This window comes from Chelonia mydas, chromosome 22 (genome assembly GCF_015237465.2).
Source record: "Chelonia mydas isolate rCheMyd1 chromosome 22, rCheMyd1.pri.v2, whole genome shotgun sequence".
Taxonomy (NCBI): Eukaryota; Metazoa; Chordata; order Testudines; family Cheloniidae; genus Chelonia; species Chelonia mydas.
The window spans coordinates 6,703,917-6,720,626 of NC_051262.2; the positions used below are offsets into that span (position 1 = coordinate 6,703,917).

Sequence of the window (16,710 nt, forward strand, 5' to 3'; positions counted from 1 at the left end):
ATTTTGGGGAATCTCAATGGAATAATATATTATTTTGTGTATGATTGTTTAAAAGAAGTTGAAGAATTAATAATAGCGTTGCAGTTACGGACAATATATGACAAGGGGAAGAAGTGAGACATGAGAAGGTATCAAAGGAATAAAGGCAGGTTTACACATGAGGCTTGGAAAGAGATGGAGAATTGTAGAGGCAAGAGACTGGAGCAACATTGAGATTTTGGAAAGGTCAAAGAGGAAGCAAGTGCTGGAAGAGAAGAGGGACAGAGTCTGTGAGGTTTGCAGGTGTCCCCAGAGGATTTTAACAAAAGTAGGGCAATTTTAAACTGTATCCTGAAATGAATGAGGAGCCAGTGGAATCGTCTGAGGAGTTTGCTGATGGGGTTGCACTTTATAGATTTGAGAAGACAGGCAACTGCATTCTACATGTGCTGGCATCTGGAGGGCGGGACCTAATAAAGGGAAATGTGTGGGTTTCACCTCACACCATATCCTGCTGTGTTGTTTATGCTGCATTCTATTGGTATCCTGTTTCTTTCACACTCAAGGATGATGATATGATGTATTTCTACCCATTAGCATTGCAGCCCTTGTGTCATCACCTGATTCCATACTGAGTGAGGCATGGCTGCTATTTTGAGGAGGAAAATGCTCTCTTCAGGGGTGCTGTAAATGGTTTAGCATATTGCACATTGGCATACTGCTTAACATGCTGCTTATGCTCTATATAGGTCTCAGGGATGCTATAGAAATGCAAGTAATTGAGTTACATCAGGTTCACACTGCATCTGCATGCATCCCTTCTGACTCAGCAAAATCTCCCATTGGCATATTTGCACGGATATTCCTGTATTCCTAAGGTGTCAAACTTCTACACGTGGTGTGGAAAAGCCCCCAAAATATTTGGAAAGAGAAATGTATACATGTAGAGAATGATCCGTAGACAGGTAGCATGGATAGAAGAGAGTATTCCCTCATTATGCCAGATGTTTGGGTATCCCAGGCAAAGGACAAGGCCCATGCAAGTCACCGTCTAAAATATGCAGAAGCCCAAGAAAAGATCTTTCATCTATAATTTAATGGAGGCACCAGTCAGAATGATGGACTAGCACAGATTCGACAAACTTTCCATATAATTAAAATTAATTGCAATCTTGTGCATAGGCTATATTTGAAGAAACTAGGAGAATTGTGTCTTGTTTTTATGGTTTTATAGCAGGGGTGGCCAAACTTATTGGCCCTCTGAGCTACATATGACAATCTTCAGAAGTTCGAGAGCCAGGGCACACCTGCCGGGAGCTGGGGGTTGGAGCTTTAGCCCCGCTCCTGCTGAAGCCCTGAGCCCTGGCAGGAGCGCCCCTCAGGGCTGAAGCCCCAAGACCCCCCCTCCTCGCTGGGCAGAAGCCCCTACCACACCATGCTGCTGCAAGGCAGAGGTCCTGAGCTTCCCCCACCCAAGTCTGGTAGGTGGAGAATGGTGGGGTGGGGTGGGGGCGGATGGGATGGGACTGGGGTGCTCTGCGTGCCACACTTTAATGGTAAAAGAGCCGCATGTGGCCCGCGAGCCACAATTTGGCCACCCCTGTTATATAGGCTACAGACAGTAAAGTAAACAGTTCATGTAACCCTTAAGTTGGGCCATTGTGAAGTCACTGTCAACTCACTCAGTTACCACCCTTTCTCAACAGCTAATCTAAACGCAACATTTCTGTTGGGTGTAATGAGTCAGAGGGAGACTGGACACATGTCAAGAATTTTCCTTGGTAGATGACTTGACCCAACTGTCACTGCCTTTTAAAAGTTCCATAGCCACATGCTATGGGTATCTGTTAGTTGGATATCTGTTAGTCCACTGTGCACTGAGCCAGTACTGCTGGGAGAACTGAGAAAAGATCATAGGGGAGCCCTGAAGTGCAGAGACGTTAGCACTTATTTCTTATAGGTCAGAAAGCTGGAGTGGATCTTGAGGATGCATTTGGAGGGAAGAATAGCAACCTCCCAGATTAATTCAAGGAGGGTCACCTATGCATAAGGATCAGCAAGGAAACTTCTTTCAGCCTGTCCCCTTAGCATCCTTCTATGAGCTCAGTTATAAAACTTATTCAGGTCTGGTCTGCACCTCAAACTTAAGTTGACCTAGGTACATTGCTCAGGGCTTTGAAAACTTGCATGCCCATGCAATTGCAGTCTATAGTTAGGTTGACCTAACTCCCAGGGTAGACACAGCTAGGCTGACAGAAGGATTCTTCTGTTTACCTAGCTATCACCTCTCAGAAAGGTGGATTACCTACATCAATGGAAAAACCCCTTTTGTTGATGTAGGAAGTGTCTACACGATGGCGCTATAATGGCAAAGCTACAGTGCCATAGCTGTGCTGCTGTAGTGTAGACACCCTCAGGTATTTACATTTCCTGGCATTCTCGCCTTCAATGTCTCAGGGTGGAAAGTGACTTCTAACTAAACCATTTTCAAACTTTCTGAAGTCGTGGACTCTTTCTCAAAGGCCTTGTCTCCACTAGAAGTCTTTTGCTCCAATTTAGCAGCACTGGCGCAAATGCACTGCAGTGGTTACAAAGAGACTTGCAAATTCACTTGTGCCTTGTTCCAGGGAAAGGTGTTCTGCTATATATTCTGATTATTACAATGGAAGGATAAAAAGACTAATGAAGAACCAATTTTTGATAGCCATGTATTGCAGCTATATAGCCATTCAAATCGAACAATAACTTACCAGATTTCTTTTACACTAGTTGAATCAAAGGCACGAACAAGTTCTGCAGATTCTCAAAAGAAGGTGGTTTTCAGAACCAACGTGGGCTAGCAGTTACAACAAGTAACTGGGATTGAGTATTCCTGGATTCTATATGTGGCCTTGGACAAATCACTTAACTTCTCTGCCTCAGTTCAGCTATGGTGTAAGCAAAATTTCTTCATCTGTAAGCAGTGAAATCTTCACTGTTCTCTGAACAGAATCTAAATACATCAGGCCAGATCTTCAGCCACCGTATAACCGCATAGCTCCATTGAACTGGAGCTATAATGGAACTATGCCAGTCGATAGAAGCTGAGTCTGTGACCCACTGAATGTAGAACAAACTTCCTCTCTTCCTGAGATTTGGTTTTATCAGTAACTCAGAGCCACAGCAAAAATTTAAACTACACTCTATGCTTTCTCCCTAAGCTTGGTTGTTCCTGGTGTTTTCCTGCTGTGATTATATTGTAAAGTTCAGTTTGGGGCCAAAGAGTCACCCAGCCTCCCTTATATTCAACATAGAAGAGCTATTCCTACCACCATGAGCCAGCAGGAATGAATCAGCATCTGCCTTCAAGATTCCAACACCTGTTTAAAGGGGGAGTCAGTCAAAAAACTCTGCCACCCTGTTACACCATCTGTTAATTGGTTATATTCATGCCTTCCACTTAATTCAATGCTTGGTTTACTTGATCAGATTCTTAGTAACCAAATCTCTCTCTGTCTCTGTCTCTCTCGTGTATGGGTGTAAATAGAATAAATAAACCAAACAATAAAACTTCAGCATTTATTTTGATCCATTTTGATTGTTTTAGGCAGGTAGTTATTGGATAATTGATTAAAATACTGGGTATGCAATTAATTAATTCAGTTAATACTGACGGCCAAAAACTTAGAATAAATTGATAGAAAAGGAGTGCAAGAAAGATTGTTATGATATTAAGATAAATTCAGCTAAACGCTGTCTTGTTCAGACTTTGTTATTAATATTCTGAACACTGTCATGCGCTACACTATCCATTATATACACCCTGGTGATCATAGGGCTAAGAAAATCAGTGAATTATTTCAGTTAAAGGAAGGATTTGATAAGAATAAGAAGAAAGTCTTATAATACTTACCTACATTACAAAGCACTTTGAGGTGTTTGGATGAAAGATGCTATAGAAGGTCAAAATACTCTGTATTATTATTTATTATAGTAAACTCTTTCTTTAACACCTTATAATGTAGCCTCTTGGACAGCAGTGTTAGATGATTCTCAGCACTGACCATTGTTCAATGCAGCTAATAGTGTTTTTTTCTTACTAGTAAGATCCCTGGCTAAAGTGTCACTCATTGATTTGGCATTGCATTTTTTCTTACCTCTTCAGCTCTTTGCCCAGATTTTAGGGTTATATTTTAGGATATATATACCATCACTCATGAATGTAACATTTCTGTTTTCTTTTCCCCAGAGTCTAACGGCATGAGTGTTTATGAAGTCACATGACATATCCTACTTTCTTCCGTCACCCCTTGGGTTGAGCAAAACATGCATGCGATGTGTTTCTTAGCATGAGGGAGTCAGTGGGAGGCTGTTACCAGTGATGATAGCATGACATACTGTCTAATAAAGCACAAAAGCCTCTTTCCTCCGTTTGTTGTTTTTCAGTGTGGCGATGGTGTTAATTTTTCCATCACTCCATGGAGTGACGTTATAGTAAAGCTTTCCTGAATTATTGCTTTGTGCATTGTAGGGAAGGCCTGTGTAGGATGTATGTGCTCAGGTCCTGCAAGGCTCCTTCATTGTTTGTGAGATTAACAGAAGGCAGAAAATGCCTGCTTTTTTTTCCCTTTTCTTTTTCTAGCTTGTCAGTGACAAACCGAATGTCAGAATTTATGGGAATGAATTATGACTATAATAATTTGCCTTTAAAATGTAAATCAAGGATAGCATCAGTGGGGGACTGTCAAGGTTCCTTCTCCACTCTGAACTCTAGGGTACAGATGTGGGGACCTGCATGAAAGACCCCCTAAGCTTATTCTTACCAGCTTAGGTTAAAAACTTCCCCAAGGTACAAACTTTGCCTTGTCCTTGAACCGTATGCTGCCACCAAAAAAGTGTTTTAAACAAAGAACAGGGAAAGAGCCCACTTGGAGATGTCTTCCCCCAAAATATCCCCCCAAGCCCTACACCATGGAGAAGGCTTGTTAAGAATCCTCACCAATTTGTACAGGTGAACACAGACCCAAGCCCTTGGATCTTAAGAACAATGAAAAATCAATCGGGTTCTTAAAAGAAGAATTTTAATTAAAGAAAAGGTAAAAGAATCACCTCTGTAAAATCAGGATGGTAAATTCAGGGTAATCAGATTCAAAACATAGAGAATCCCCTCTAGGCAAAACCTTAAGTTACAAAAAGACACAAAAACAGGAATATACATTCCATCCAGCACAGCTTATTTTACCAGCCATTAAACAAAAGGAAATCTAACGCATTTCTAGCTAGATTACTTACTAACTTAACAGGAGTTGTAAGTCTGCATTCCTGATCTGTTCCCGCAAAAGCATCACACAGACAGACCAACCCTTTATTCCCTCCCCCTCCAGATTTGAAAGTATCTTGTCCTCTCATTGGCCATTTGGATCAGGTGCCAGCTAGGTTACCTTAGTTTCTTAACCCTTTTCCGTTGAAAGGATTTTGCCTCTGGCCAGGAGGGATTTTATAGCACTGTATACAGAAAGGTGGTTACCCTTCCCTTTATATTTATGACAGGGACCTTCTGCTTTCTTCCTGTTGCACAGGCAGGTGCTGGCATCAGATCAGCCCAACTAGACAGCCAGTATAAAATAAAGTTAATTGGACTTGCTGAAAAATCAAATGGGCTCAGCCTCATGCTAATTCCTCAGTCTATGATTTAATATGACATTGGAGACGAAGGACTGGGAAGGTGCTAAAGGACTGACTAAACCAATCAGCAGAGCTGTAAATTACACTTCTGAGATTCCCAATGGCAGCTTGAGAGGCTCCGATAAAATCGCAAGGGGTGAATAAAACCGAGCATGGAAGCAATTTGTCAGGATTTCCAGGCTTACATCGATTAGAATTTAAGCTTCATTGTTCTTCTCTTTCTCTGTTTAAAAAAAATGTCTAATTTAATAGTATGTGAAATGCCAGCTGGGATTGCAGACCTGTGCACGTGGAGAGTTGCCTCTAAACGCAGGATCAGTTGCACTAAAAATTAAACAAATACATTAAGAAAACAATGGCTGCCTCTGAACATAATGATTATTTTTGTGAAAGACTGAGGTTCAATTCCCAGCACTGTCTCTTGATCCGTAGGCCATTAGAGGCTGCGAAAGTTGTAGACGGACACCTTGTTGCCAGGAAGAAACAAACCCCTTCTAACCAGTGCGGGAGCAGTAGTGATGGGATTCAAAGGGAATCCAGTCTAACCCTAAGCTGATGGATGGTCTCTGTAATGTGATGACCTTGAGGAAAGGGAAATGGATCTTTTTTAAACTCCTCTCTCTGCTCTGCAATGATTATCACATTCAGTGCTGCAGGATGGGAGGGTTGCTCCATATGTATCTGTTTCTCCCAGGCCTCCTCAGAAGCTCTGCCGTTTGCAGTTGTTGGCCTGTTTCCTCATCTACTGTAGATAGAAAATACTGTACAGCAGGATTTGGGAAAGAGAACTGAGAAAGAATATGTTCATAAAATTAAGACTTCTTCTGTCATAGAAGCACATCCCTGCATGTGGTAGATAGTAACACCTTTCAGCTGCCTTTCTGTTACAGTTGAAATTGATTGCAATGTACTCGGCTGTTTAATATCTTGAGTCTCTTTTCTCTCGTTATAGCCATGTTACAGAAGATCACCTTGTCTTGTGTGAGTAGAGACATAGCGAACAGATGAATCTATTCAGCCAAACACTGCTCCTGTAATTAGCTGTCACCATGGAGCACCACAGCAGGGACGAGATGGACTCAAAAGAGGAAAGTCCACAGGTGTGGTCTGAATCTACTGAGCAGGAACAGAATACTGCTCAGGTGACTAGTGGCTCCTAGAAATTTCTCTAATTATTTCTTAGAGTGAGGGATTGAGTTGGGCTTGCTTGCAGCAGGTCAACAAGCTCGTACTTTTTTTCCGGAGCCTGCCATCTTGTGCTCCAGAAGCTAAGCTTGAAAAGAAATCGAAGCCTAGCCCCTATGTTTGCAAAGTAAAGCTTTAGCAATTGAACTGAGTGTAAGCCAATGCTGTGAAGTCTGTCTGAGTTTGCAGACAGCCTGAAACAATAGCTCTGAGAGATATTAACTATCTCTATTCATTTTGAGGGGTGTGATCTCTGGAGCCTACCAATGGTCATTTAAATGTCAACATTGTTCACAATTTCACTGCTAGTATAAGCACACAGGGCAGGGGGACGACAATCATAAGAAGCTTTGCGCAATCTGCTGGTAGAGGCATCAGAAGTGGACATAGCTGGGCTTGGAAGCATGCGTGGAAGCTTGGAAAAGAACCACAATTTCTTTCTTTCTAATTGGACCTATGGTTAAAGTTTTGTGGTAGTGCAGGAGGGGTTGATGCCAAAAGGAAATATGTAATTTCTAGTGACCGCTACAACCAAATCCTTCTTTTATGTGTAAGGATTCATTAAATTAGTCCAACTGATGTCAGTAGGATTAGTCACATGACTAAGACAAGACCATAATACATATGTAGTGGATTCCTACTGCCATTTTTTCGTTGTAAGCATAACAGAAAGTCACATCACACATCCTCTTTTCTTTAATTTTCTAGCACCAATGTGGATCAGTTCAAAGCATCACTGTCAAGAGTAATATCGTATATACAGATTTTTTTTAAACCATGGTTACTTTGGGGCCTTAGATTTATAAAAATCTCATTTACTTTACATTGCTTCTGTTTCACTCTTTGCATTCCACTCAGTTTGGACAGCAAAACTGAGATTGATTAGTTTCACATTAGTTTCAAATCAGTTTCATGTTTACTTCTCAAATATTAGTAAGATACTGTTGCTCAGAGTCTCAGCAGTGCAAAGGAATGCTTTAAAATATACATTAAAAACAATTATTCAATTTTTGTTGAGCTAAATTTGCACAGGATTGTGAGTAAGGCCTTGGAATCCTGGCTGTCCCAATAACTTGCTCTCTGGACTTCGCAAGAAACTGCATTTCTCTGTACCTCAGCTCCTCCAGCTGTAAAATAGAAATAACAATACTTACTACCTCTGGCTACTGCAAAGGGGTGTTGTGAGGGTTCATTAGTATTTTCACAGCATCCTGGAAATGAAAGGCTCTGTATGCATACTATGTATTAGTCTCATCATTGTTATTAGTTTTGAAATGGCATTTTATTTTACAAGATCTACAGTAGTGCCTAAACTAAGATGCTTATGTTTTTTCTTAGAAAAAATATCCCAAAAGATCAAACAAAATCAATTATTTTATAACAAGTTTTATTAAAATAAGATGAATTTTATTTCAAACTCTGTGAAAGTGCAGTACCTGCGTATACTCTGGCTAAGATACTTTGGAAATGGAGACCTAAAGTTAGGTTCCTCACTCCATATTCAGGTACCTAAATAAATGGCCCAGTTTTCAAAAATGCTGAGCACTTCAGCTCAAAGTTGTCAAGAAGAGAACACTTGCCTACTGGCAACAAGAATGAGAACAGCTCATTTCAGACGGGCCACCGTGGACAACAATTTCCAGTCACTAGCTGGGTAGATATGAACTGCTGGCCTGGAGGTGCAGTCTCTATATCCCATTAGCAGCTTTAGGAGCTATCAAATAGTTTTTTGCGATTATATTTTTTTCCCATTCAAATAGCTTTATGCATGTACATCTTACAGGGAAACAGTCCCACATATCACATTCCAAAATCACAGATATAGTAGTATCATTTGCAGCAGCATTAGTAAGTTAATGAACTATTTTAGCTGTTCAAATAAGAACTAAATAATTACCATCCAAATACAAAACTGAGTGAATGAAATAATGTAAATCCACAAGATTGTATTAAAATAAATTGAAGAAGTATATAAACAATTAACAAGGCTTGTCCTGTATCATATCTACTTCTTTTTGCAAAAAGCAGAAGGGAGAAGAATGATCCAAGAACTAAGTGTTAGGGATGGCTGTGTATAAATATTTATGTCTCTAGTTAAAATGCAGAGTAAAAAGGAAAAGTTGTAGTGACTTTTATGTCCAGGTTTCTACCTCACTGGCATTTAGATTAGGCTTCTCAGTTCAAATTATACAATGATTTTTGTGTTATGTCCATAACAATTGGCTATGTAGAATGGACTCAGGAGGCCTTTACATGATGAATTTGGCTATTCTGAGTGTGTTTGTGGACACTTTCACAGAGACATTTATTTAAGGATATCATCTGCATTTCTTCTCCAGGTGCACTTTGTCCCTGAAGGTGGAACAGTGGCACAAATTGTGTACAGTGATGATCAGGACCGTCCCCCGCAGCAGGTGGTCTACACAGCAGATGGCACCTCTTACACCTCAGTGGACACCTCGGAGCACACGTTGGTTTACATCCATCCTGTAGAGGCTACGCAGGCACGTGTTGTTCCACATCCGTCCCCTTTCTGCCCCCTGTGGGCTGTACAGAGTAATAATTTAATTCAGGATTAAAGCCAGCTACCTGCAAAGTTATGTGGTTTGTATTAATGGCCATCAGCTGTGCATAGCCACCTCTCTCTAACCATTGGTGAAGAGGGAGTATGTACTGTTCATTCCAGTCAACTCTGCATATGTGGTAATCAAGGGATGTCGGGGCTATTAACCACAACGTACTGGCTATTGCACTTCAGTTAGACTGGACTGTAATTAAATCAAAGGTGTTTTTAATCGCTGTAGAAATTCTGTCTGCATGATATATGTATAAAATGCTAAAAGCTGTAGGCTGTGAATACTTAGGAGAGGAAAGAGGTGCTGCTTAATCCATGCTTTTCTTGGAAACAGTCTCCTTATTTTGCACAGCACAGTTCTGGTAATTAATAATAATAGAGTCTGCACTTGCACAGCACTTCTTGTCATAGGATCTGAAAGCATTGGCTCTAACCCAGTAATACTTATTTAGGCAAAAGAATTGATTTCAGAGGCCTGATTTTTGTCCTGCATAATTATTAGATTAAATAAATATCTAATAACTGCTGTTCCTGATAGTATATATTTTATGTGATATATATATGTATGTATCTAAATCTCCATGTGTATATATAATATATTTAAAGGGAGAGAGTCCTTGTCAAGAGCATTTAATGCCTTTGCTGCTATGGCAGCATTCATATTAGCATTGTAAAGGAACTGTATTTGGTATATGGGGCAACACCAGCGTTGCCTTTTTCCCCATTTTCCACCTATGTCATACAGCTCAGAGCTAGTATATACAGAGTTTCTCATACTATGGTGCATAGGCTGCCAGCATCTTCAAGTCCCATCCAGTTTGAGAACAAAGTAGTGAGGGACTGAGGTGTTGAGAGGAGATGGCTCACGAGTGGAAATTGCCTAGAAAGTTACTAATCATGGATCTCAAAAGGCCCTCAGACTTAGATGCTGTAGTTTGCAAATAAGTCAGTAACTTAAATTTGAGCACCGTGCATTATAAAGCACGGGTTGAGTTTTTACAGTATTGTGTTTATTCAACCTGCAGCCAGGCCCCTTCAAGCTGTGATATTTTTAAATCTCAGAAGCCAAGCAGAGTTGACCTTGGTCAGTACTTAGTTTTCCTAGGGTTTTCTCTTCCCAGATGCTGTGAGAAGCAGTGATCGTGGTTCACTAGGTAACACTCCTTCTAGTTATCAAAACAATGCTGGAGGTGTCATTTCTCACATGAGACTAAAACCCAACTTCCTGACCACTTGTCGCCATTAAAGATTGTTTAAATATAGGAGCTATTTGATACATCTTCTCCCACGCTTGCAGAATGATGGAATTAGTAGTCTCCAACTTCTTTGATCCTGGCTCAATTCCATTTTACCTCTCTAAATCCCCCTGTAATTTCAGTTGAATCCACTATGTCTAAATTCTTGCCCTAAATTGTTCTGTAGTGTTGCTGTGTACTGTTAAACAGCTGTTGTATTTCATCCTAGAGGTTGTTACCCTTTAGCAATGGAGAAAAATATTATTCCATATATACGATCAGCAAAGTCTGTAAACACCTGTTGGGTATCTGAATGAAAGGTGCTATATTAATGTAAAATTATTATCCTTTTATGGAGCTGCCACTAGTCTATATGGAGGCCACTAGTTTCAGTTTAATTTCTACATACATAGGGTTACTGGTATAAATTGAATACAGCTGCCACAGTAATATGCACTTTAGAACTTCAATAAAATAAATAATTCTTACATAGGTTGCGTCTTAACAGGACAGTAATTCTCCTTGTGTGATTTGGTAGTAAATTGAGGCCTGATTGATAAGCCTTTTTCGCTTTGTTTAGACTCTGTTTACAGACCCGTCCCAAGTGGCTTATGTCCAGCAGGATGCCACAACACAGCAGGTGAGAAGCACTTTTTTCTATTGGATCCTGAATACTACAGTGAGGGAATTCTCAGGGAATGCAAAGGGGCACTGTGTATTCTACTGTGGATTGTCTATTAGACTGTGGTACTTTGAGTTATGTCCAAAACAAATCGTGTTCTCTTTCAGTCATTCAGTACCAGCTTCTTGGTGATCACGAGCAACCAACCTTACAATAACAAGCCAGTGCTATCTTGACCAATGTGTGTGTAAATGAGTAGAAAAATTTTAGCAGAATTCAATTTTAAGCTTTAAATGAGTTATATTACTACTACTCTGATTTGTTTCTCCTTAATATTATGAAAAATCCCTCGACAGTGTCCCTTTAAATGGGAGAATCGATCTGTGTGATTTTTTTGTTTTGTTTTGTTACTTCTTTTGGTTTTTAGTGTAGTCACAGGTAGCCAGGGCTTCTAAGTTTCCTCATACAGGGTCTGATCCAAAGACCATTGAAGTCAATGGAGTCTTTCTACTGATGTCAGTGGAGTATGGATCCAGTTCTTAATTTGCCAAACATTTCTCAGGTATTTCTTAGGAAAATAATTGTAAGGGCTAAATAGTTAAATTACTTGGTCCATGTCTGATATGTGTATTCCAGACTTTCTGCTTGATGTGCTCACCAGTTTGAAATTGACTGGGAGCAGCATGAAATTGAGAACTGTGATTGTGAAGGCTGGATGATGTAAGATTTTTTTTCTGGGTGGGTGGGGAAGGATTGTTTTTCATTGTATCTAATATGTATCTAGGGACTGGATAGTTCAAGGAAATGGTAATAAGATATGGATACTTTCACTTCTAAGTTATTGGTTCAAAGTCAGCCCTAGTCATTACTGATTTAAAAATCATTACCATTTGATAGCTGTTTCGTGACCTATATGAAGTGAAATGGTAGATCTCAATCAGTTCCACAGTATAAAAGCTACCACTACAATTGATTCTATCCTGCAACCTTGTTGACAGCCTCAGCAGAGACTCGAAGGAATGAACGGAGACAGAGAACAAGGTCCTTTCTCACTGCTAGAAGGAGACCCTCCAAATCAGGGTTGAGGCACATTGGTAGAATGTGAAGAAAGCTTTCAGTGCTGTTGTCTGTGCTCCACCTATTCTGTGAATAGAGGATTGCAGTCCATAGTTGCCAGTCTGGCATTTTTTATTAGATTGGATTCAGATTTAAAAATAACAAACATCCCCCACCCTTATTATTGTCTGTTTAATCTGTGTTTTTTCAGCAGGCTTTTAGCTGTAAATGTATGATCAAACTTAAAATCAGAAACCTTATGTACACAATGCAAGTTATACACTTAAAACACAGCAAAGATACTGGCTCCCATCCCCACACATACGGTATCTCCTGATAATGACAGGATATGCCACGTGAGCACTAAGCACTTTATCTCTATATCCCCAACCCTCCCACCAAGTTCCCGTCCCTACACCAACATCTTTTAATATCATAATTTTCCCAGGATAGGACTTCCATGTTTTTTGTGAACCATTATCATATCATTAGAGCAGCTGCTGCTTCTGCGAGTGTTATACATACACATTTCCTGTGTGAAATCTGAACTAATCATAGCAGTTAAAATGATAGTGAAGGCTCCTCCTGTCTTTCAAAAGAACTTGGTATGAAAGGGCCATTCCAAGGCTTTTTTTAAAAGTAATGTTGATTCCTTACAATGCGTGTAATGAAGATGAGAGTAACAATGTGTTTGAAGTGTGATATATATGGAGGTGCTAATATGATATATGCACAGACACAAGCTTTGTGTGAACGCCTCATTGCTGGCAGGTCTGGAGGCATGTCACTGAATAATGATGCCTATTGCATTGCCATTTGGCATCAGGAAATGTCAATACCCGACAGTTAATTTCAGCTGTCTTCTTGGCTGAATCCTGGTCATTTTCACACTGTTCTCTGCAGCCCTAATTTGAAAGCAATTTTATAAATTAGACCAATTAAAACAACAACAAACTCAAAGGAACTAGGAACTTGAGTATCCATGTATTTTGGGGTTGTTTTTTTTTTTTTTTGTCTGTTCCCTGAGAGAATACTTTTTAGCCTTTTGGGGAATTGCACTAATTTACAGCTCTCTAAAGCTGGTCTACACTGAGGGGGGGAGATCGATCTAAGTTATGCAACTTCAGCTACGTGAATAACGTAGCTGAAGTCGACGAACTTAGACCTACTCACCGCAGTGTCTTCACTGCGTTGAGTTGACAGCTGATGCTCCCCGTCAACTCTGCCTGCGCCTCTCGCTCCGGTGAAGTACCGGAGTTGACGGGAGAGTGCACAGCGGTTGATTTATTGCATCTAGACTAGATGCGATAAATCGACCCAGCTGGATCGATCGCTGCCTGTCGATCCTGCGTGTAATGTAGACAAGCCCTAATATACTAGCCAATGCATCCATTCTGTTGTGCCCACTCTAGCCCATAGGGAAGCCTGGGCTGTTCTAATATTCTCTCTTTTAGAGCAGAACTAGAATTAGAAAACATATACCACCTCCATGTATATATCTATAAGAGGGACTTTCTCCCTCTCTGCTCTTGACTGCACACCTTTAATCTGGTTTTTGATCATCATTTAGTTCTCTCAAGGCCTCTCTATAGATGGACAAGGGTTTGTGTCTCAGTTGAAAGACTGCTTATATAATTATATACAACACTAGCTCCAGTGCAGTGTTAATGGTTAAGAAAGGTGAAAGTTCAGACAGGACAGTGATGAAGATCATGTAAAATACCTGCACAGATAAGTAGAAAGCAGCACTCAGAAGTCAGGAAAGGTCATTCCTGTAATGTTAATTCAGCAGTTTTACACAGCTAAATTGTTCTATGGGAGAGGAAAATTAATACACTCAATAATACTGTAAATTAAGATGTGCGTTACTATAACAAGGAAAAAAGAATAGAAAAATACTGCACATGCCATGTGGCCAACTAAGGGGGGCAGTAGATAATGCTAACTTCTGGAATCCCGAGTTTTGAGGGCTTCATCTCTCAACTTAATCTCATTATTACTAGTTTCTTTAACGTATTGTCCCTTGGCTTGTTAAAGGAAAAGAAACAGAATAGAAATTAGGGAGCTATAGTCTTTGTTGCAAGGGAAAGGAAAAGGGAGGGAAAAGTGTGTATATGGGAAGAACAAAAGAAAAAATAAAGTCCCTGGTGCACTAGTTCTAGCAGGAACCAGCTAGCTAAAGGGCATTTAGGCACACTTGCAGCTAGCGTGGTTTTAATCCCAGACTGGAAAGGACCTTACATTAAAGCTGAAAGCTGGAGATGGACTATTCCGAAGCTGCAAAATTCAGATCTGGATTCAAAACCCTTTCCCTCAAATTCAGGAATGCTTGGGTCCAGGTGCTTTGTTCAGGCCCATCATCGCCACCAAAAACACCTTTAGAACTCTGCATTTTTTTCATCTTGTGAAGAGCTCCAAGAAGCTTTGTACGCAGGGCACTGCCCATATGTAAGTGACTGATGGAAATGCTGCAGTGCTAAAATGAGTGCCTATGATTTTAGGTAACTGTGCTCTTGCCTGCTGCTGCTCAGAGCATGAATTCCACCAACCTCTCCGTGCTCGGCAACGTTGCCGAATCCCCGCAGCAAATGGCTCTGGAGCAGGGTCCACAAGCAGACAGAGTAAGTTGCCAGGACCCCATTTCTTTTAAATGTAAAGGTACTCTGATTTCACTGCTCCATGGAAACAGATGATTAAATATGTCCTGATGCAGGAAGCGATGCAAAAAGAGTTTTAGTGAAGGCTTCTACAGCATTCCACTGTCTTGTCATGCAATGTGGGACTTTTTTGAGGGGGTGGGGGATATTTGTTTAATGTATAGTGAAACATGTTCTAGGGACTGTTCTATCTGAAGCAATCACTTTAAAGCAGCGGTTCTCAAACTGTGGGTCGGGACCCCAAATTGGGTCGGGACCCCCTTTGAATGGGGTCACCAGGGCTGGGTTAAACTTTGGCTGAAGCCCAAGCCCCACTGCTCAGGGTTGAAGCCAAAGCCTGAGGGCTTCAGCCCTGGGCGGCAGGACTCAGACTGCAGGCCCCCTGCCTGGGACTGAAGCCCTTGAGCTTCAGCTTCGGCCCCCCTGCCCGGAGCGGTGGGACTCGGGCAGGCTTAGGCTTCAGTCCCACTTCCTGGGGTCAGGAAGTAATTTTTGTTGTCAGAAGTGGGTTGCGTTGCAATAAAGTTTGAGAACCCCTGCTTTAAAGTATTCTCCAAAGGCTTTGAGTATCAAATTTAATAATCCCTGCTATTATATGTGACCAGTGTCTGTTGGTCTCTTTTGGTAGTCTGTTAAGACAGGTTTTACAATATATAATCTTTCTTGTTCTCTGTCTGAGATACCTGTTTTGGAGGTTGGATATTTTTGTACATTGTGTAGAATTTACCTCTGCTTTTTTGTGTGGGTGAAGAGAAAGTAAATCTTCATTAAAATCAGAGCTAAAACCAAATACCCTTTAGCTATTAAGAATCAGCCTCATTATCTTATATTGTTAGGGTTTTAGATCTTAATTATCTACTGCCTTATTGAGCTCTGCCTCTGTGTGTGTACACATGTGCATGTGAGATAAAGTGTGTGTGTGTGTGTGTGAGAGAGAGAGAGAGTGTGTGAACATTGCCTCTGTGTGTATGTAAGGGGTTGTTTTCATTTGCTTTCGTGGGAGGAGGGAGAAGATCATGTGCCAGAGCATTGAATAATTGCATTTTATAAATCAAAATAAATTAAACTAGACCGTGGAGACCCAAGTTACTTTCTTCAAGCACGGATAGGGAGTGGGATTTGTTTAGTTGCTAAGACCCTCTGTGAAGATTCAAAATTCCTCTCATTTGGTGCATCCTCCCCACATGTCACTCTTTTATGGGGTTAGGTAGATATTTTCACAATGCGCCTACTGGGCAAGGTTCACAGTACTATGAACAGTGAAGCATTACAGGGCACATAGCCTCAGCAGTGATATACACATGATTTCACTTTCTCTCCTTCTCTGTTTGTTACCAAAGGAAACAAACAGGTGAAGAATAGATTGTCAGTAATCTTGTTTTCTTGCCTTTGTGATAGAGGTGATGATCTAATTGTGAGCTTTGATCCCCTCTGGATAGGAGAGCCATCTAACTCTGTGTTGTGAATTCTTTCCTCAGGCATCATTACCAGTGCATAACCAGGTATTACCTCCTATGGAGGCAGTGGATAGTTCTGATCCTTTAGCACCTCTCCAGAACCCAATGGGGAGGATGGAAACGAAAGAGGAAGATGATGACGATGACGAGGATGATGAAGATGAAGACGAAGACGGGGAAGACACCGACTTGGATGAATGGGACCCAGATCCACCTCGACCCTTTGACCCCCATGATCTGTGTAAGCGTAAAAGGAAGCATTTAGTTTATTGCCCTCTTC

General features: G+C 40.8%; 1 protein-coding gene across 9 annotated transcripts in view; it reads left to right on the forward strand.

Moving 5' to 3' along the window:
• PRDM10 (PR/SET domain 10) overlaps window positions 1–16,710 on the forward strand; it is a 75,018-nt gene that overhangs the window by 9,814 nt on the left and 48,494 nt on the right. For 3 of the 9 annotated variants that reach the window (XM_027830726.3, XM_037882095.2, XM_043534026.1), the window contains exons 2-6: window positions 6,596–6,785; window positions 9,168–9,332; window positions 11,219–11,278; window positions 14,818–14,937; window positions 16,452–16,671. In XM_027830726.3, coding sequence (XP_027686527.2) covers window positions 6,693–6,785; window positions 9,168–9,332; window positions 11,219–11,278; window positions 14,818–14,937; window positions 16,452–16,671 — 658 coding nt within the window. In that variant the 5' untranslated portion in view covers window positions 6,596–6,692. Of the gene's footprint in view, window positions 1–2,756; window positions 2,914–6,354; window positions 6,496–6,595; window positions 6,786–9,167; window positions 9,333–11,218; window positions 11,279–14,817; window positions 14,938–16,451; window positions 16,672–16,710 lie in introns of those variants that run through there. The other 6 variants (XM_037882097.2, XM_037882099.2, XM_037882096.2 and 3 more) reach the window with 5 other exon arrangements.